The sequence below is a fragment of the Apostichopus japonicus genome, chromosome 3 (genome assembly GCF_037975245.1).
Source record: "Apostichopus japonicus isolate 1M-3 chromosome 3, ASM3797524v1, whole genome shotgun sequence".
Taxonomy (NCBI): domain Eukaryota; kingdom Metazoa; phylum Echinodermata; class Holothuroidea; order Aspidochirotida; family Stichopodidae; genus Apostichopus; species Apostichopus japonicus.
The window spans coordinates 25,752,677-25,775,111 of NC_092563.1; the positions used below are offsets into that span (position 1 = coordinate 25,752,677).

The window sequence follows — 22,435 nt, forward strand, 5'->3', positions numbered from 1 at the left end:
GTTATTAATTAAGCCATTATAGGAAGCAGCAAGCAAGTCTGCGCGTACATCAGTCGCCACCCCCCCCCCCCCACCCCTTCTCGTGTCTATTGATTGTTTTGTTTTTCTTACATATATTATTTCTTAAATATTTACTATTCCCAGATAACGTCTTTCTGGGATCAAGTTATGACAGTGAATGCTCATGAACTGTCAACATTTTCGTATCCTGTTCCAGATTTTGCAGTTGCAAAAGATTGAAGAAAAACTCCCCTTGTCCGTCTGGATAAGTTCTTTAGAATGTATTCACTGATAGGGATCCTGATTGCTTCGGGATGCAGCGCGTTTGCAGATAGGCCTATTTGTTCTTGAAGCGATCTTAAAATACAAAAATACATTTCTGAGTGAATTTAATTTCAGCGCAATTGGTTACTCAAGCCCCCGGTGGGCTACGCGGAGCTTTCTTTACTCTCCCTCTCATGCACGTCTCTATGTTCCGACGTATCTATGTTCCGACGTCTCTGTTCCGACAAAATGAAAAAATTAGGAGTCATTTTTTTTATCCTAAAATTTGTTTGTACCAAGTAAACAAGTTTTGTGACCCCAATATTTTTGTGACCCATCCTAAGTCATGGTATTACCATATGTAATTATTGGATGAATGCATAACATCCTCGCGACTCGAGATCGGTGGACCCAGACATATCCGCCGACTAATGAAAAGGTGAACAGCTTGTGTCAAGCATTCCTAGGTGAGAGAAAAGGAAAATGTACTTCTGTGATCCTATATGACATTGGAATCTCTCCTGTTAACTACCCACTCCGTCCCTCTCCCTCGTTCCGACTCATTCTCATATCAAATCTGCGTGCAACCATGGCGGTATAATTACACAATGGTTCAACATTTTACACCTAATGTCGATATCACACTTACCAGATGTGATATAGGAGGCAACGTACATTGCGACGACATGGGTACACTAGTACTTGTCTAATCCCTCCATTGGTGGTTTACATAACAAAGTTAGTAACGAAAATATTGTTCAAATATCTCCTTCTTTTGGACGTTTAATTATAATTTAAGCATTGCCGAAGTCAATTAAGATATCTCCGAGTACTGAGCGCATATTTGCAACGTGAATACAGCATACTATATCCAAAATGAACGTCGTGATTGGTAAGTAGTCGGGCTTTCCTATTAAGTACATGGAAGTGGTTACACGAAATTTTGCAAGAGCATTTACGTACACGCGAGTTAGGCTAGGCCTAAGTTTGCTCTTCTTACATAGGTTGCTATGAACACTGCGTGACATATTTTGTATGAACATACAACACGATCTACAGAATATGTAATATCTATCAAAATGAAGCAATTGTTTACATGTTACACATAATACCACAATTATTTATGTCTTTCAGTTAATTTTTAAGGTGCTTTTGATGTTATGAAAAATATGAACTTGACTTAATGATCTCTAGGTCTATATATATACTACACCTAGCTGTTGCCTACAAATGACAGGAAACTTGCAAGTACATATATAACAGGTTACATTGCAATTTACCCTGTACGGAAACAAGTCAAAAAAGTTCTTTTTTTAATAAAATGTGCTGTAACTAATCAATATATTGCCTTTTATCTGGAACAGGTGGAGGAAGTGGCTTCATAGGACGCCACCTCGGCCGTCATTTGATGCAAAAGGGATATAATGTTGTCAATGTTGGAAGGAAAGCTGGCAAAGGAAAGCTGTCGTGGGTAATTTCCATTTCAAACTTTTTTTAAACAATTTAGAAGATGCTTAGTTTTTAGAAATGATGGAAGCAATGATGATCTACATTTCAAAGCCTAAAGAAAATACTTAAATGTTTACATGGTATCAATATCAGGTGACACATTTATCATCTTCAGTGCAAGAACCTATTGTATTTGCTTACCCTTTCTGCCAGTTGGCTTAGTATATATGTCTCTAAATTTATTTGACTAAATTTTTTTATCCTTCTGCAGTTGTGTTGATCAAGTGCAACACATGATAGATCTAAACCTGGACAAGTATTTGATAATATGTATTACCATCAAGTATGTTGAACTTGAACTGTACATTATGCTGGCAATATCAAGCTGCTCAAACTCAAGCACTAGCCAACTTGTATTTGTCTTCTAGAATTTGTGACATTTTTGGATAATATATTACATAGTATAGTTTTCTAGCTGATCTAGGTCATCAGCACGTTTTCATGTTATGCCAAGGCATAAATTTTCATTTCTTTTTTTTTTTCATTCGGCCGTATATTTGTCTGTCTGTTTTATTGTCTGTTGACCTGCAGCACATGTTAATGTGTGAAGTAGTTTGTTGTACAGTATTGGAAAAATTTTGTTAATTTCACAGTGAATGTTAAGGTCAAAATATTGGACAACTGCATATTTTGCTTGAAATTTGCTTGATGGATGCTAGAAATTTGCTTGATGAATTTGGCTGGATGGTCAGAGCAATGAGTAGATTAACATTTGTCATTTAATCTACTAAATTCTACCGATACATTGACTATTGTCTTGATCAGTATTACATATGAACTGAATATTTATGACTTCCTCATCACCAGTCATGATAAATACATTTATGCACAAACTTTAATAACAAAAGACTTTCATTAGCATGTAAACGAGCATACTGACAGTAAAATATGGCAAATGTATTTATCTCAGAAGCAACAGCTCTGCTATTGTCTCTACTGAGATGTGGTATAAATTTTAGCTGCTGTGGGGCTGTTTCATTCCAAGTAATCATAATTGTGTTTGTCTTTATTCATAGGATCAAGTAGAAAAAGATGGCCTACCTCCCTGCAAAGCAGTCATCAATCTTGCTGGTCAGAATCTGTTTGATCCCACAAAGAGGTAACTTCAGAAACTTATTGTTAACCTATAGGAATTTTAATTTGTTACGTCATGATTTCATAGCATCCCTGTGATTGCAAAATAATTTTGAAAATATGGCCAACAAAAGAACAACTTTTAATATTTAATATTTGGTTTTGTTGTTCTCATATTTGTTTTTGTTGTTCTCAAATTTTTGCTATGTTGAATCCATATTGGTCTGCCTTATTTCTCAATGATTCAAATTCCTTTGAACAATGCATATTATAGAACCAAAAAGAAGAACTGGAAGTTTACATTTTGTAAGTAATTTCTTTACTTTTTATATTTCAAACAATTTCAGATTTCTTTTCTCACGTTCACTTTTCATCAGTAAGGTTCTAACTCGACGATAAAATTAATAATTTCCAACTTATGTCGCCAGGGGCGTAGCGAAGGTTTTTTTGTTGGGGGGGTGTGGAGAATTTGATTTGCCGACGGATCTGGAAGTGGTGACTGAAATGGGGGAGGGGTCTAAGGGGAGGGGGTGTCCCCCTCCCCTTTGACAATTTTTTAGTTTTGAAACGTCCTTAGATGCAATCTGGTGCATATTTTAAGTCAAATTTGATTTGCCGACGGATCTTGAAGTGGTGACTGAAATGGGGGAGGGGTCTAAAAAATTTAAGAAAATCTAAGAAAATTTAAAAAAAACTTTAAGTTTTGAAACGTCCTTAGATGCAATCTGGTGTATATTTTAAATCAAATTTGATTTGCCGACGGATCTGGATGTGGTGACTGAAATGGGGGAGGGGTCTAAGAAAATTTAAGAAAATCTAAGAAAATTTAAGAAAATTTTTAGTTTTGAAACGTCCTTAGATGCAATCTGGTGTATATTTTAAATCAAATTTGATTTGCCGACGGATCTGGAAGTGGTGACTGAAATGGGGGAGGGGTCTAAGGGGAGGGGGTGTCCCCCTCCCCTTTGGCAATTTTTTAGTTTTGAAACGTCCTTAGATGCAATCTGGTGCATATTTTAAGTCAAATTTGATTTGCCGGCGGATCTGGAAGTGGTGACTGGAATGGGGGAGGGGTCTAAGGGTAGGGGGTCTACCCATCCCCTTTGGAAAATGTTTAGTTTTGAAACGTCCTTAGATGCAATCTGGTGCATATTTTAAGTCAAATTTGATTTGCCGGCGGATCTGGAAGTGGTGACTGGAATGGGGGAGGGGTCTAAGGGTAGGGGGTCTACCCATCCCCTTTGGAAAATGTTTAGTTTTGAAACGTCCTTAGATGCAATCTGGTGCATATTTTAAGTCAAATTTGGCACGGAAGAAGCTCCCGTTCTCCTTTTCTCTATTCAGCTTTCCTTCTTTCTTCCCCTTCCACTCTCTTCACCTTTTCTCCTTTTGCCGACAGACCCAAAATTTGCCGACAGCGACCAAATTATTGGGGGGGTGTGACACCCCCCCACACCCCCCCGCTCGCTACGCCCCTGTATGTCGCTATCATTTTGTTTGCACCAGAGATCTGAAAACGACCTTATTAAAAAGAGGTCATTCTAAAGCTACATCGTCAATAATACTGAATCAATTGATCTGAGACTTCGGTTCAATTGATTAAGTATTTTTGACAAGTTTTGCTAATAAGGTAAATTTTCTGTGAAAAAGATTATATATGTAAAATTTAATTTTCAGATGGTCAGAGCAATTTGTTACGGAATGCTTCAATAGCCGTCTGAAGACAACTAGTCTCCTTGCTGAAGCTATAGTTAATATGTCACAGCGACCTGAGGCTTTTGTTTGCACCTCCGCAACAGGTAAAATATTAAAATCTCAAGATGTTATTGAAACTTTTTGCAGTGTTGGAAGCTAAAATTCTTTTAATTCTCACATGAGGTACTGTGACCACCATGGGTGCAATAACCATTTATGTAGGGGGAAGGGGGAGGGGGGGCAAGGATGTACCAGGACATCCACGGTAGGTACTTTGAGACATTTTGTTAAAGTGAAGGGTGCTTAGATGCAAAATGTTACTATATTTTGAAAATTTGAAGTGATGCTGATGAATATTTCAACTGTTCAGCATGTTCAGCATGTACAGCACACATTATGTATTTGATTTTGGTAATGTTCTGTCTGCCCCCCCCCCCACCATCTGAATTACTCATAGTTGCAGCTCTGGTGACTGCTACGATACTTATCATTCTCTTATCTCTATGGTTACAGGATACTATCCATTTTCAGAGACGGAGGAATTCACAGAGTCTTATGATGGCCCTCCTGCAGATTTTGTAGAGCAGCTGGTCCCCAAATGGGAAGCTTGCATAACTTTACCAGAATCTCATAAAAATGTCCGGACTGTGATTATTAGAACAGGTAAGAGCAATAAATATTAAAAAATTTAACTTAGTCATTAAATATTACAATTTCTCTCACATTTTTTTCTTCTTTGGATCAATACATTATAAGGACAAAGATAGTCATTTTGAAGATGCCAATCCTTCTGCTGGAACCAGATACAATCATAAAACATTTCCATGTTTGAAAAACTTAATATTTAAGCATTGTTAAGCATTTTTTTTCTTAACCAACTAGTAGAGTAGTTTACAGGGTTTTTTGATAACAAAACTTAATTTATGAACTGTCAGTTTACAATAAAAAAAATATTCTCACTTTCCAGCCCATAAATAGATAGATATGTGGTAGCTTGTGTACCTTGTGTGAACACATCCTAACAGTTTTCAGAGTTGATTGTGAGATGGACCAGCTATGGGTTCTCTCTCCTTTTGAATAAACACCAATTTTTTTTCTTCATTTAATCAAGAATGACATTTTCTTTTTCTTAAACAGGGTTGGTCTTTGGGAAGGATGGTGGCATGATGCAACAGCTTAGAATACCCTATTACCTTGGTGTTGGTGGCGTCATAGCCTCTGGAAAACAGTTCATGCCATGGATACACGTAGAGGATATCGTAGGAATCTTTGTGCACGCTATCGAATCTGATATTACAGGAATACTAAATGGCACTGCACCACACCCAGTAACAAACTATGAGTTTACCAAAGCCCTCGGTGCAGCCATGTGGAGACCCACCATATTTACTGTACCCGAATTTGCCGTCAATCTTCTTGTTGGCAAGGAGAGGGCACCAGGATTGATCAAAGGAAATAAAGTTATCCCACAGAGGGTTCTGGAAAGTGGTTATAGGTTTAAGTATGAAGACATCCATTCAGCATTCAAGGAAATTTGCAACTGACATAGTGACATTGAGGGAGTTCTACAGGTTGGTCTTGTGAAGCTGATGTGGGTCTGATATGCAGTGCACTGACGTGACTCATCTTATCAACTGGAGAATCTGTCCAGTTGTCATTTCATCCATTGTTCAGAAGACAATTCTGAACACTGGAAGTATTAGAACGTGCTATTTAAAAAGTTCCAAGGTAACAGCAGCTACGTTGACATCTTGTAGAATTGTTCAGATTTGCAAACACAACCATTAATCTATCACAATTTTATAGTAACATGTCATCAAAAGGTTTGTCAATGGTTAATTTAATTTAATGTATTTTGTCAATGAAGCCAAAATAGAAAAGATGAAACAAGAAAGAATGTTATCTTTTTTTATTGCAACCTCTTTTTCTATGTTAAACCTTTTTACAGAAACTTTTTGTTTGCATGCAAATAGTAATATCAGTCGACAAAAAGACAGCCTCAATGAAGTGAATATGAATCATCACTGTTATCTCAAGATGAAGAATATAACATATAATATAAATGTCAAAGACTGTTTTGTGTACTACTGAAAGAAATATAGTTATTTAAGTGGGAAGAATATAACATATATATAAATGTCAAAAACTGTTAGTGTACTACTGAAAGAAATATAGTTATGAAAGTGGGCACACCCCCCACCTCCCCTCCCCCAAGGTTACCCACTGAAAATAGATGTCTGATAACTACTGAAAATATGTAATTTTGCAGGCATATCCTGAGTATGATAAAGGCAAGGATAAAGGACTTGATGGATTTGTGGATAAAATGAATACTGGTGGGAAGCATAAATAATAGATAATGATGTAAAATAAAGCTGTCTGGTTTATATAACAAATATACATACCCTGAATTACACAGCAGGGCTGGCAGAAATACAACTTTTATGTGAAAACCTTATTTTCTTTACATGAGCAGTTGTTCACATGTTGTCTTAGTTCAGATGTCACCCCTCACCCCTGTTATTAACAATTAACACTATTTGTCTTGTATTTATTGTTTAATGCATTATAAACATGTCAATTGAGGCCATAAACCACCTATGTTTTCACAATGTTGTTTTGCATCTGAGGAATTGACTCAACAGTCTGTGTTTTAGAGTACATAGTTCAATCACTTTCTGTTTAAAGTGTCATATAGAAAATACAGTCTGGATTGATAGCAGTGTGTCTTAAAGGTGTACAACAAATCAAACTTAATTTTGTGTCTGAAGTCATCCTTTAACTGCCCAAAGGAACAAAAACGTCACACCAATATAGCACTATTAAAAAAAATATCAGCCAGATAAAATTTGAAAAGGTTTCTCAATAACAAAGATGAAAAAGAAAGATAGAAAAGCTGTGCTGAATCCATCACTGAAAGCTACAGTGTGTTTCTGCCATCTGGTGGAACTATAGGCATACAGTGTTGCCTTGACTTTACTTAGGATGTATGTATCCCTGTTCCAAGTTACTGTAAATATCTGAGGGTCTGTAACAGAGGTGATGATATCTTCTGACATCGGTCATTTCTTGATCTGTTGTAGAGCATGCCTAAATGCCTTTTGCCAGGCTTCCTTGTGCAGAATTGGACTATATCCCTGTAAACATGAGAAGTCACAAAAAGAAACATGTTTCCTTAATACTCTCTTCCCTTTCAAATTCTACAAGCAATGCTACAGAGTCCCATAAAATTAATGTTGTGAACTAGTCATATTCTTGGGACACCATAAGAACTGGCAAGGATGGATCACTGATAACTAGTTTGTGTATTACTGGGAAGTGGACTTCTTTCTGGTACATGTGATGGGGCATCAATGAGTTTTATTTACCAAACACATTAAGAATAGAAGCCAGTACCAGCATAGAAACAAGGTATTACATGGAAGGTTTCAACTATCAGGCTCACAGAAGCAAACTTCCTAACCAACCAATCAAGACAAGAGTTAATTTAGCTGCCACATCACATGACCTCAAACTACCAATCAAAACATCAGATCAGGAGCCACTGCTTGCATCTGCTTGGCAAACCTTTTGATCCTTGCCAAAGGTATAAGAAACATATGCAGTTGTGATGGCATGTGTGTTTGTCTGTGCATATGTGACACTGCTTTTAAAACAAGAAAAGTCAAGAAGTACATGATGCTGACCTTGCTGAACTTAATACTGAACTTGCTACTGAACTTGATACTAAGTATGTGGATTTTGGCGTAGAGGCTACAAAACCATATTGAAATTGATGGAGGTCTAAGGTCATTTGAAGTCAACATTAATGAAAGTCTTTAAAATTCTGGTAAACTTAAGAAAGCCATACTTTGATGGACAGCACAGTTGGATGTGGATGCACCTTAGTGAGTACCAAAACCCTAGTGATATTTACAGAGATGACAGGTCGTTTGAGTATGAAAACCTCAACGAGTACAACAACCCTATTGTTGTTAATTGAGGTCAAATTGAAAACCTTGTAAACAAGGTAACCTCAAATTTGAAACTTCAATAATCTTCATACTTTGTAAATATTTTCAAATAAGTGTCAATAGCATGTTGTGTTATATGGAGGTCAACAAGGTCAAAGTATCAAAACTTTATAAAGCACACTTACTCCAATATTTAATATTTGCTAATGAGATCCATATCAGTGAGAGCAAGAATCCTTCTCTTTTTCAAGGAGGTCATTGGTCAAATAAGGTCAACAGAGAAAATCTTGTAAATAGGATATCGTTTCAAGTCAGCAAAGCACCGAACCTCAAAGTAACCACAAAGTAAAGCTGCTTAGTTTTTGGATTTCGTTACCAACTTCTGGTAGACACATCAATACAACCAAGTTTTATTCAAATCTTTCTGTAAATTTAAAGCACTTGTTATATCAAAGGATTAACCTGTTTGCTTGCTATTGCTACTATTACAGAATGTTTCTACAATAGTAAAAGAAGTAATTGAGGTTGTCCTCACTCTGGTTCCAGTTTCTTCCACACTTCCCAAAAAAACATAACCATGCATATGAACTTTGGCAAGGAATCAATTAGGCTTTCTGGTTCAAGCAAGAGACCTGTTTTGGTTTACACTATCCTGTCAGCCTATTTATGAGCACACAACACTGCATACAATGAAATATTACCATGGAAACAACGCTGAAGGTATTTGACACACACATATCAATACCGATGCTGCAAACAATACTATATAACTGTTACATAAGTCTTTCATACCTGATGTAAGGCATAAGGTGGAGGTCTATTATAATACGTGAGTCCACCCACTTTAATCGGTTCTACAGCACTCTGAGTTCGACTGTGGATAGTGCTAGATTGTTCCACCGACGAAGAGTTCAGCTGTATATGCCCAGCAGGAAGACTAGTGGAACGTTGAAATGGATGAGGAACTGTAGACTCGTCACTTGTACACATTAGCCTGACAGGGTCTTCAAAGGGTGGGCCCTGGAAAGACAAAACAAAACATACATGAAAAGGATAGGGAAGCTGAGGATTTCAATTGGAGGAGGAATTTCTTATTGATGTCAAATCTGAATATTAGAAAAAGAAGCAGAATGGATTTCTGCATTGAAACTGTTACCTAACTAATGATGTATGATGTATATCACTAGTCACTATCACACTTGATGATGTATGCTACATCACTAGTTACTATCACAATTGATGATGTATGCTATAACACTGGTCACTGTCACACTTGATGATGTATGCTCTATCACTAGTCACTGTCACACTTGATGATGTATGCTATATCACTGGTCACTACCAGACTTGATGATGTATGCTATCACTAGTCACTATCACACTTGATGATAGGATATTCTCATACTTGATCAAGGTTGATACTTAACTTGTTACTTTTGTCATATTTACTACATCACTAGTCACTATCACACTTGATGATGTATGTTATATCACTAGTTACTATCACACTTAATGATGTATGTTATATCACTAGTTACTATCACACTTGATGATGTATGCTATACCACTAGTCACTATCACACTTGATGATGTATGCTATATCACTAGTTACTATCTCAATTGGTGTATGCTATATCACTAGTCACTGTCACACTTGATGTATGCTATCTCACTGGCTACTCACACTTGATGATGTATGCTATCTCACTGGCTTCTCACACTTGATGATGTATGCTATATCACTAGTCACTATCACACTAGATGATGTGTGCTATATCACTAGTCACTGTCACACTTGATGTATGCTATATCACTAGTCACTATCACACTTGATGATGTATGTTGTACCACTAGTCATTATCACAATTGATGATGTACATGCTATATCACTAGTCACTATCACACTTGATGATGTATGTTATATCACTAGTCACTATCACACTAGATGATGTGTGCTATATCACTAGTCACTGTCACACTTGATGTATGCTATATCACTAGTCACTATCACACTTGGTGATGTTTGTTGTACCACTAGTCATTATCACAATTGATGATGTACATGCTATATCACTAGTCACTATACACTTGATGATGTATGTTATATCACTAGTTACTATCACACTTGATGATGTATGCTATACCACTAGTCACTGACACACTTGATGATGTATGCTATATCACTAGTCACTGTCACACTTGATGATGTATGTTATATCACTGGTCACTAACACACTTGATGATGTATGCTATAGCACTAGTCACTATCAGACTTGATGATGTATGCTCTATCACTAGTTACTATCACAATTGATGTATGCTCTATCACTAGTCACTGTCACACTTGATGATGTATGCTCTATCACTAGTCACTGTCACACTTGATGATGTATGCTCTACCACTGGTTACCATGTACTTACCCTGATGATATAAGCTATATCACTGTTTCTTATTGTATGTTGAAGGCTGGAAGGCATGACTTTACAGAGAGGTGATGACCAGCATCCAAGTAGAAAGTTCCGAGTGTATTTGATATCTTTCCCAGCATTAACTGTAGAGTAAATATGATAATAAAGCCATCAAAGGAAACATAAAATGAAATAGTAAATAATTTGTAAGTTTACTATATTTCTTGCAAATTATTACCAAATACATATCAAACCTCAGTGTACTTAAAAACAGCTCCTTTTGAAGATGATTTGGTAAACACTGTTGATCAAATCCTCTTAACTTGTTTTTGAAAGCTTGGTCAAGTTTACATTTATCAATTAGACTTAGATGCATATGAAACAAATAAACATGACAAGTTTATTTGGAGCAGTCTATATTTGCATTAAGCTGATTGGTTTCAAGTTATCAATCAGACTTTACTAGAACGACAATTAACAACATTTTAGGTAATTTTCCATAAAGTTTGGAATTCTATTTAAGTTGGTAAACTTTGCACGACTTAGGAAGAAAAGTTCACCTCACATACACTATTGTATCTCTGCCAGGTATTGAAGCTACAATCTTAACATATTATTAACTCCAGTGATGTCCAGTCCTACACTCACTGATTAATAGCCTTTGGAAAAAGTGTCACCAAAAGTACAGCCAACTCTTCTGATTCAAAGTGATCACATGTGATTGTTGTTTCTGAAGCTATTATAGGTAAATAAGGAGAAACATTTAAAATTTAATGTAATGTAATTTAATTTTTTTTTTTTTTTTTTTTTTTAAATACAGAAATTTCTGGGTGGTATTTTCCAGACCTCTGACGTAACCTCACCTTTTAATAACCTGTACTGTGCTGAAGATACGGATGAAGAGCTGTTTGAGCCGGCATCACTTTCGTTTGAACTGTCCGAACCATCGTCAGGAAATCTGTCCTCTGTATCGCAATCACAGAAAATATCTTCACTTATATCTGACTTTCTGCTGCTCTGTCTGGACAAACCACTGGCTGCACTATCCCGTCTTGAATATGTCAATATCCCACTGCTGCTGCTACTTCCAGTTCTTGATCTCCCACTGCTGCCACCACTAGCCATCCTTGTCCTTGTGGATGGAGTATCTGCAGGAATTTTTGCAGGTTTAATTAATCTAAATGTACTCAGTGCTTTAGTAGGCATGAACTCCTCTTTCCTATTGTTCTCTAATTTTATCATAATGTTGAATTTCTCCCTCTCTCTCTACAACTCTGTACCCTTCTTCTGTGTACATGTTTTCTAATGGAACCAACTTGTATACACCCTGAAAACATGACTTTCAAATGACACAATATCTCCTTCTGCCCTGTAACACATCAAACTCTGCTGATCATCTCAATGCACAGATACATCAGCCAGAGAAGGATGGATGTGTATATAACAGATATGTCAATGAACAGATAGATTTCAGAAGACATAAGGTTATGTTAATTTCACCAATCATACATGTTTTCATTCAGAACTCTTGTAGGTATGGCAACAAAACAAAAATAAAACGTCAATATATGGTTGCTCCAACGGCCATATTCAATGAGGTTAATCCAAGTGAAAATGGATCGTTAGCTTATAAAACAATGCTACCTGAATTGTTTTCACATGATTATGGACAACCTTTCAAGAATCTAATACCATTCACCTGTACAAGAATCTGATAGTTCACCTGCCTACATAAAGGCTTTCAAAGACCAAACAGTGCACGCCTCCTTTACAATCATGCAAGAACTTAAGGGTTCTAGTTGAGACTATCAATGGGCATCTTCAAGCCATTGACATTCAACAACCTAATGACATCAAAATGTGGTAACGACTCAAAAAGTATGGAATTATGACAATTGTTATCAAACTTTAGCCATGGAATCATCTGTACAATGTTTGTGATGAATACATTACACTTATGAACTACTCACATGCTTGAACAAAACAGAACACACAGGCAAACTTTGGGCAAAAAATTAACTTGTATCATTGCATGTTTCAATGCAGCCTGGAAGAGCATGAATAGCTCAATGCATCCATAATGCTGCACAGGTCTACAGAGTATAGAAGAGCACAGTATCATGACAGCTTTACACAACATTTTAACCTCTGGAAAGCTGATATATTCCAAGTTCATCTGCCACTGCCCAGTTCTTGAATCAAACATAACTTTGTGCAAAACGTAACATGGTCTTACCTTGTGGTGGAGACTTTGATATGTCGATAAATGCACAAGGTACCTGCAAAATAAAGATAATGGTTTCATAATGGAAACAAAATTAGCATATGTTTCGTAATTCCAAGTACAATCGATATCTGGATGATCATTCTTCAATGAAGATAGATTGGTAATCTATATTATGGATTAATAGAGATGATAAATGCAACAGCTTATTCTCTGCATTATCTTTACTAAGCTGCTTATAAGCATCATTTAACCCTATAAGGATTTAGACTACAAATATTATGCTCTTGTATGACCCAGGTACAAATGGCTGCTTACTTAAGGAACCAGTTAAAGCACCCTCTACATACAGCTGTGAGACAGTGTTACATTCCACGTCATATTAAAAATATTACACCATAAATTATTTAGTATGTTACCAGACAAATTCCGGAACAAAGTGTATTGTAAATGTATCTATAGTCAAACATTCTTGTTAGTTCCTAACAAAGCCGATATTCACCATCGCAGCCCACCTAAAGAATGATACTCATGAATATCACAAGACACTAAGTAATTTACGAGATTAAGGCCAAATATGAAGCAGAAAAGTTTTGAAAAAGTGCTCCTTTGCAGTTCTGCTTGAGTCTTTCCAGTGTATCCAATTGTCCATCACCATTCAACACGTTACTGACAGATCAACAGCGACTACCCTCTCAAAACTGACACAACATTATTTTTATGTCACAGACAGAAAGACACTTCCTGAGAAGGATCTTACTTTGAAGTTAGCTGGGTCTTCATAATACTCAGCTATCCTCTCACTATCCTCCCAGTTATTGGCTCTCAGTTCCAATAATTCCAGTATTTTCCACCTTGCAGCTTCGCTGTGAGTTTTGTTCAATACCATATCTCTCAAGTTGTTGAAGGTTTGATTAACAGTGTCTATTACAGAAAGAAAAACATCATGTATTGATTAGTTCCAAACAGGCCAAATGGATATTACAAGAATGCAAAATATTAAACCCACCTTACAAAAACGTTACACCTTACAAAAACGTTACACCATACACAAATGTTACACCTTAAAACCTCTCAAATAACTATTGTATAATACTTTAAGCTGTGATTGAGCAACAACATTACTTGCTAAAATGGCATCCCAACCAAATGACGTCTGCGGTCAGTTTTGGAAACCAACTGATCTGTATCTTTGTTCGTTACACACCCTTACCCTAGCTATTTCTTAAATGCCGCATCGAAATGAAACTGGGTGTGTGATAACTAGTTTCACTTAAGCACTGTGACGTTTTGTAATTTCAAACTTCTCTGAGTTGAGTGTCATTGGACTGAAGTATTACGTAATGAGATGAAAACGCAACTATTGACATACCCTGATAAATATTGTGAAAATGATTGGATATTGACTGATTGATGTTACTAAGGTAAAACCTCTATGGAGAATAGATCTATTATCTTGGACATTCTCTGCCAGATTTAAGGGCCATGTGATAAGAAGAGAAAAACCTACACCGTTCTTGTTGAGTGGTTACATTATACACCTATCTATTCTATTATAAAAGGTTAAGTCTGTATATATCGCTTCATGAAGATCCCCTATGACAAATACGTAAATGCCAACACTTCAAGTTCATCTTTTACACATTTACTCAGATAATATTGATGAGATCACCCTGTACACAAAGTCATGGATGACTCACCGTGATCTTCCATATCCAGATCGGACCCAGATGTCTTCAGCACCCAGTATAAACGACCCATCAGTTTATCAAACTGTCTGAGATTGGGAAAGGGAGTGAGACAGAAGTGGAAAAAAGGTAAAATTAAATATGCAGGTGATGGCAAGCAGAGTAACAATGTGGATACTATTGAGCAGTTGTGAGAACTGAACAGGGACAACAGGCTGCAGAATAAGAGCACAGTGAGGTAATATTATGTGAAGAAAAAAATGACATAATGTGAAGAAAATTTGTTAGAAATAACTTATTCTCTAGCAAAACTTTCAAAAAGGGAGAATTGTAAAGGTAACTTTGGACACTCTAAACTGAATTATTTAAATATTCTAGAACTTTGCCAAATTTTTGGGAATTCATATGGGTTACTGTGTACAGTTTGTGGTAGACATTTACTCAATTTGCTGTGATCTGCACACATAACATATATGTGCAGTTTATAGAGGGCACTAACAAGTTTTATAACTAAGATTAACTGCACTCACAGCACTGACTACCTATTTTCATCCCTTTATCCATTTTCTTTCTGTCTAATATCTGACGGTTCAGGTATTTAATGGGACTAAAAAGTAAAGCAGGTAACAGGAAGATAATAATAAATGCTCTCTGTTATAGAATCACTGTTGTAAATATATGGAATACATTATAAATATCATGTTAATGAGACCTGCAGGCAGAACATTCAGAGCATTGTTTAAATTGGAAACATTGTGTTCTATTTAGCAATATTGAGGATAGTATAGTCCCTGAAGCATATGAATACAATTTAAGAGTTAAATGCTTTCTTCCATAGTCCCATTAAGCTTCCACAGTAACTTTACTCAAGCCCTGTTAATTGCACACATACTTATTTCCTCTGTGGCTGCCTGAAGCATGCAAATGTATTTTAAGAGTTTATTGCTTTCTTCCATATTCCCTTTAAGTTTCCACACTAGTTTTACCCATGCCCTGTTAATGGCACATACTTACTTCCTCTCTGTGGCTGCCTGAAGCATGCTAATGTATTTTAACAGTTTCTTGCTTCCTTCAGAGAGCGGTTTCTTACTTCTGAGCAAAAAGTCCCCCTCATCTAGGTCACTGCATTCTTGAGATGATCTTCTGTGATCCTTACCAAATAGCGCCCTCGCTGAATATCCAAACGATCGCCTTGTGTTCAACTGAGACATCTTTACAGTGCTCACTTCAATTTCTGAAATAGAAAATTTGAAATCAGATGTTTATGAATACTAGTTTGTAAACTTAAATCAAAGGTAATGCTTATTTGTCACAAATTTGTTAATGCTGAATTGAAACCATTCATAGTTTTGTTATCTGTTGGTATAGCTCTTTTATTTATTTCCAGTAATCAAATGTAAAGTCCTCAGTTCCTGAGGGTGTTTTTTAAGAGGGGAGGGGGGAGGATGCGTAGGTCGAGGTGGGAAAAGGTCAAAGTCGATGGGATATTGTAGACCATTTAAAAGTATATAGCTACAACGAATGAAACTGGGTTAGCTGGCAAACACCAGTTGCCTACTGATAGAAGTTCTGCCTAATTAATCCAGTTACTAATGGCAAGACAAAACTACACAACTATTTATGTGAGTCACAATAAATTTCTTCCATCATGTTTTTAAACTATAATTATGATTGATGTAGGCAATTTACTGTGCCCTTAGTGTTTGGACTTACATTAATGCAAGGAAAGACTAGAGGGGTCATTTTGGGGGCCACATACTGTAACTCTTGTCATTCAAACATTGCAAAAATTTCACTCATGCAACAATCCCAGCTTACATTAGCCATTGGTTTCTCACCAGCCCATTTTAACCGGGCGATGCAACTGGTTTAATTTGATTTTGATTCTCAGCACCAAGTTTGAAAATTTTGCACCCAGGTTTGTATGTTGAGCACCTGGTTTTAAAATTGTAAAGAATAATCAATACTAACAAAAACAACTAATACATGTGGGCCTCTTTAACTTCAATTTAAGTTTAACCTTAATACAAACATTAACTAAAATATGCACTTTTTTCAGTAAACCCTATTCCCTACTGCAACTATAGTCTACAAGCAGCCTAGACGCAAACAGTTGCGCAGTTAGCTAACCCAGTCTCTAGCCTAGCTGTCTGTTGTTGATAGGGCCTTATTTGAGGCCAGAAATTCTTATGTTAAAAAGTTGAGTAGGCCTTGGCCTAAGCTTTACTCAGTTAATTTGTATGGCTAGCCTGATTATGCACCGTATGTTTTATCTTCTATAGGAAATAAGTTCTCACAACAGTGTGACTCAGCGTAGCCTTGTCGAGGTTGAAATTCTAGGTTGCGTTATGCTATGGAGAGAATTAATGAACTAATTCATTCAACTCTAGCCCGGCCAGATGGCCAGGAACGGCAGTATCGCACCGTGTCCATGGAATATGGGCCTCCCGTGACTACCCGTACTAGTTCATGTAGCATATATGCTGTCAAGTTGCATGGTTACAGTCTTATTCTGTACGTCCTAACACTTTCGTGCCACACGTACACAACACCCTATAATAAAATGGACTGCGCTGAAATTGAACTTCTACGCAAGCATACCAAAATTATTTCAAAGTTACATTGGCGTAGAGTTAAGCAAATAAAAGAACAAAATATTAAAGACGTGTATGATGTCGTAACATCCCGTCACATTAATATAAAACAAAATCTACCAAAACAACCGTCCACATCTAGGTGTTCTCAATTTTCACAAGGGCTAATATTTATTATCTCTGCACATGTGCTTGTGTTTATGTCCTAGAGAAACACATTTATGGAATGTATTTATATTCATGTGCCTGATTTTTGTTGACCTGGTAACATTCAGTCTATTTCATACCGGGATTTATGACATTTTCAAGTTAAATTCAGGGGCGTTTAAGCTAACTCCCATGTACGGAGGTAAGGGCCAACAAGCAGAAGATGAAAGATAGACTGTGACATTAATGGCATTGAAGACTCGCCCAAACCGCGTGCCGCGCTCTAAAAAAGTTAACTTTCCGTTGCTTGCAAGTGAAGTTTTCTTCTTGTCGCTACAAAATGCAGACAGTAATGAAACGTGATACCTTGTTATCTTTTATCTAGGCATGAGATGTCCGTCGCTGCTATGTACACTGTGCTGTGGGTATTGACCGTACCAGTATGTATTGACTGTATACTATTGTCTAATTACCGACGGTAGCAAGCTGTGTGTGTGTATTTTCTGGGATCGATGGTGGTGTCTAACACTTCTGTTACACCTCATTCGAAACTAGGTCAAATTACCGGCATGAGACGTTTCTTTGTGCGCGAGTCTTCACGCCCTTCAAATGCTGCATTCTAAGTCATTGGCCAATATGGGTTGATGTGTTTTATTGGCTCAATTATAGCATGTTATTGCTAGCTAGAAAAGTTTTGTGATTACGTAATCGACCTGCTACGGTCGTAAAACGACATGCGGGCTTTACAATTAGCCTGCATACCTTCTTAACACCATTAGTCCCATTGTGTAAACACTTTGTGGAAATATGTTCATGTCTACATTGTAGTTAACCCAGGGAGTTGTTATGGAACCATACAACGTTCACACAAAGATCCTCATACAAGAAAAAATATGCGTCAGGCGTTGCAAACTAATTGGTAAAAAAACAGGTCATTTTACGACCAAGGCAGGTCGATTACGTAATCTCAAGAAACTTTTCGATGATAGCATGCTATAGTCTATATAGCAGACCTGCCAGACCTTGAAACAGGTCTATTATTAGGTCTACACGCAAGGTTACGCCGATAACTACCCCTTTTTTGCGGCGTCGTTATTCTCAACTTATTTGGAGAACGACAGTACGTGCACATCCCCTACCTATTTTAATTTAGTGAATTCATATTATGATTACTCCCTGATCTATGTTGACTTTTACAGGTGTTAAACATAACGCCAACCTATTATCGAATATTCCGACCAGCGACGAATGGGACATGATCCCGTTTTATTTTCGAAGTGGATGACGGTTTCCGATTCCAGTTTACTATTTAGCCGTTATTCCCGTCTGACATGCGCAGTTATCAATCTTGCGGACTTGCGATATTTTTTGTTCATTTTTTTTCCTCTTTCATTTAATTTTTTTTTTTTTTTTTTTTTTTTTGGGGGGGGGGGTTGTTTTGTTTTGAAGTGACGGCTAAATAGTAAACTGGAATCGGGAACCGTCTGACGGCTATATATCCACTGCCTTTTTTTTTGGTTAAATATAAAATAGTACCTAGCTTAGAAAAGTTGTGTCGACGCGATTTCGATTGCACTGAAATCCTATTGCTATTGGCAAATATATGTATAGCGTGTATGTATTTTAGATCTTCCTTCAAGGGGGCAATTTTTTGGCCCGACCCATGGTTCGCTCCGACACGCCTCTACCCTTTAGTGAGTGGTGATTCATATAGGAGAAAATACAGGAAGTATATAGGTAACAATTAATGCGAATACTTCCTAGTGACGAAAGACCACTTCTAATTTAGCAAATAGCTCCCCTCCCTCCTCCTCCCCCACCATCCCAACCCATCCTAACATGCAGTTAGAGTGCACTCTATAGTTACCCCATATGTATCGCATTCATGCCTATAGGCCTACAGCTAATGGTTTCCCATGGAACATAATTCACGTCACGGCGTGGTTGGCCATATATAGCCATTCCGTATACATATGACGTTATTACAATACTGAACATATCTTGCATATATACGGACCCCAAGTCGATGAATTAAATGTGTAAGATGGTACTCACCTGTTGGAATTTCTTCTCTTTCGATTCTGTTGCGGTCATCTCCGATCCACTAGTTCTGATAGACTGATTGTTCGCTACTGCTACTAAGATAATTTACCTTATTACATAATATCAAGAGTCTCACATATGGGAAGAGAGATGCTCTTTGTAACATGAACTAATTTCCCTGTGAACACATCATAGTCGACCACACAATATAATGCGTGGTGGTTCGGTGGATTAACACTTGATATATCAAAGTAACCGCTTAAAGTAACACATCTTTAAGAATTAAGGCTAATTTCTACCGACTTGTGTCCAAATCAATAGTTTATCTCTGAATGAGAGAACGTCAGCTCTTTGTTAGTTGATTAGTAATAACATATACTGGTACAGCCGAGAACATTGACTAAACTATATACCTGCAGTAGGCCTATATGTATAGCCATAGCTATGTCGCATTGTCCTACCTTCGAATTGTGTATATCGTTATATTGACGTAATGTAATTCAATAACTCGAACCCGGGCGCAACTTGTACGAAGGCACCACGAGAGGACAAATCAGAAACCTCTTGTATACTGATCAAGATCACAATGATAAAGTAAGGCGTGTATTTCTATCCTGATAAAACTAAAAGTTGTGTAAAAGTAAGTTGGCCTGACGTGTCGATCCTAGCAGGATCTTCTTCAGAGGCTAAAAAATCTAAACGTTGGATAAATTGATTGATTCCTGTCAGTTCATACTGCCATGTCGGTCCATCTAAATCGGTGCAAGACCTCCCTATTATAACTGATCGGTATAAGAGTATATAATGTCATAAAAATATATCAGAGTGGTCTAGATTCGTTCATTTTTAGCCGTCTATATATTTGTATATGAAAAGAACTGGGCATCATAAGCTGTAGTCATAATTCAGATTTTGTACTCACATCTAAATACGTGATAACTGCAACCACTGTAGGTTTTATATATAAAGCAACGATACACAGCGTTGCTTTAAATGAATTCATGCGACAAACTCTCCCACAGGAGCGATTACATTGATGAATCATACTACGGCCAAATTCTGACACTTCTTGACTTTCGTTATTCCTGGGTAACATCATGGGACGCGATCTCCATGGTAGCAAGAGGTCATTGCGATGCGAATTGTATTCTTTTCCGCTACATTTCCGATACAACTCAAGACCATCTTGTCAGGGAGTACCGTATTCGTGCCAAAACCACATGGTATCAAATACATCACTTAATATCATGCATGGGACAAAAAGGTGACGAGAAGCTCGAGGGGAGTAGTTTCTATTAGGAGATAGCCCGCCCCCCCCGCCCACCCTCAGGGCAGAAATCACCCAACACCTGTGCCCCCCCCCCCAATAAAGGGAATTTTGTCGTGAATTGGGGGCATGGGTTCGTCCTTGTAGCAAGTCTTTGTAATCTCGATCAATTGATCACAAGAAACGGTGATTTCGATCTAATTATGCGAAATTTATTAACAACACTATGAAAGCTGTTAATATCGGGAAAAGCAGCCCGTTACCATCAGACTATTCATAAACTTTTAAAATTATTATATTTCATCAGCATTTATTCCATCAGTATACGGAGGCTATTGATTTACAATTTGCTTGGCAGGCACTCCAGGCGTTTGTCACCTGTATCGAACAATACTGGTTCTGTTTTGGTGACATATTGTACCGTATTCTCTATAGATCAATCATGATGCTAACCAACTCATGATTATATATATATTTATATTTGTTTATTTATTAATTTTTCTCTAAAGGTTACCCAGTCTACCCAGTATTATCGACCATTTCAGTTATTCGTCGCTCAGACTATTTTCATGATTATCACATGCATGTACAGCAAATAGAAATATTTAAATGGTTACATCTCTATGTTCCGACGTCTCTATGTTCCGACGTCTCTATGTTCCGACGTCTCTATGTTCCGACGTCTCTATGTTCCGACGTCTCTATGTTCCGACGTCTCTATGTTCCGACGTCTCTATGTTCCGACGTCTCTATGTTCCGACAAATTGTTTGGACTCAAAAAATTTTTTGACCAAAATTTTTTCGGACCCATTTTTTTGTGACCCAATTTTTTTCGGACCCCATTCTTTTTGGACCCAATTTTTTTTGGACCTAATTTTTGTGGACCCAATTTGTGGGGACCCAAATTTTTTTGAGACTTAATATTTTGGGACCCAATTTTTTGGGACCTAATTAGGAGTCAGGGAAAAAATTGGTCAGAAATCATGTTGGTCCAAAAGTTGGGTCCCAAAAAATTTGGGTCCGAAAAATTTTGGTCCAAAATAATTGGTTCCAAAAAAATTGGGTCCGAAAAAAAATTGGGTCACGAATGGGATCCGAATAAAATTTGGTCAAAAAAAATTAGAGTCCAAACAGTTTGTCGGAACATAGAGACGTCGGAACATAGAGACGTCGGAACATAGAGACGTCGGAACATAGAGACGTCGGAACATAGAGACGTCGGAACATAGAGACGTCGGAACATAGAGACGTCGGAACATAGAGACGTCGGAACATAGAGACGTCGGAACATAGAGACGTCGGAACATAGGGATGTCACCATTTAAATATAAGATATTTTATTCCAACTTAGGCCTGCTATATGAAATGAAACTCACTTATGCGATAATGCGAACTTGCATATAGATTTTCCAAAATTTCGGCCAAGCCGATCTAAGTAGGTAAAATCTTTGACTTGTTCAGTGGAGATGTTTATGTAATATATATTTCACATAAAGGAATAACGAAGGCAGAGATCAAAGACAATTTATATTGTTCAGTAACCATCATGTTGGAATTTGCGTAATGAA

General features: G+C 37.2%; 2 protein-coding genes across 4 annotated transcripts; one reads left to right on the plus strand and one right to left on the minus strand.

Annotated features, from left to right (window-relative positions):
• Positions 1–804: 804 nt before the first annotated feature.
• LOC139965627 (epimerase family protein SDR39U1-like) lies at positions 805–6,415 on the plus strand. Its single transcript, XM_071968198.1, has 6 exons — positions 805–1,156; positions 1,629–1,735; positions 2,790–2,872; positions 4,525–4,646; positions 5,056–5,205; positions 5,680–6,415. The coding sequence occupies exons 1-6, from the start codon at positions 1,141–1,143 to the stop codon at positions 6,084–6,086; spliced, it is 885 nt and encodes a 294-aa protein (XP_071824299.1). The 5' UTR covers positions 805–1,140; the 3' UTR covers positions 6,087–6,415.
• Positions 6,416–6,436: 21 nt separating this feature from the next.
• LOC139965626 (uncharacterized) lies at positions 6,437–19,983 on the minus strand. 3 transcript variants are annotated; one of them, XM_071968197.1, is made up of 9 exons: positions 19,613–19,983; positions 15,831–16,050; positions 14,829–14,905; positions 13,889–14,052; positions 13,141–13,183; positions 11,768–12,052; positions 10,917–11,047; positions 9,288–9,515; positions 6,437–7,679 (listed from the first exon to the last, which is right to left on the minus strand). In XM_071968197.1, exons 2-9 carry the CDS (start codon positions 16,025–16,027, stop codon positions 7,605–7,607), a joined length of 1,200 nt encoding a protein of 399 aa, XP_071824298.1. In that variant the 5' UTR covers positions 16,028–16,050; positions 19,613–19,983; the 3' UTR covers positions 6,437–7,604. The 3 variants fall into 3 exon arrangements, with proteins under 3 accessions (XP_071824298.1, XP_071824297.1, XP_071824296.1); XM_071968196.1 differs by lacking the exon at positions 19,613–19,983 and adding an exon at positions 17,114–17,332; XM_071968195.1 differs by lacking the exon at positions 19,613–19,983 and adding an exon at positions 17,078–17,332.
• Positions 19,984–22,435: the final 2,452 nt, after the last annotated feature.

Bases quoted from the DNA above. Each gene is read 5' to 3' on its own strand.
- LOC139965627 (XM_071968198.1), top strand. The intron at 1,736-2,789 runs GTAATTTCCATT...CTTTATTCATAG, and splicing joins GCAAAGGAAAGCTGTCGTGG to GATCAAGTAGAAAAAGATGG. The intron at 5,206-5,679 runs GTAAGAGCAATA...TTTCTTAAACAG, and splicing joins GACTGTGATTATTAGAACAG to GGTTGGTCTTTGGGAAGGAT.
- LOC139965626 (XM_071968197.1), bottom strand. From the start codon at position 16,027: ATGTCTCAGTTGAACACAAGGCGATCGTTTGGATATTCAGCGAGGGCG. The intron at 14,053-14,828 runs GTGAGTCATCCA...TTTCTGTAATAG, and splicing joins TCTGGATATGGAAGATCACG to ACACTGTTAATCAAACCTTC. The intron at 11,048-11,767 runs GTGAGGTTACGT...TTTACTCTACAG, and splicing joins ACAGTACAGGTTATTAAAAG to TTAATGCTGGGAAAGATATC.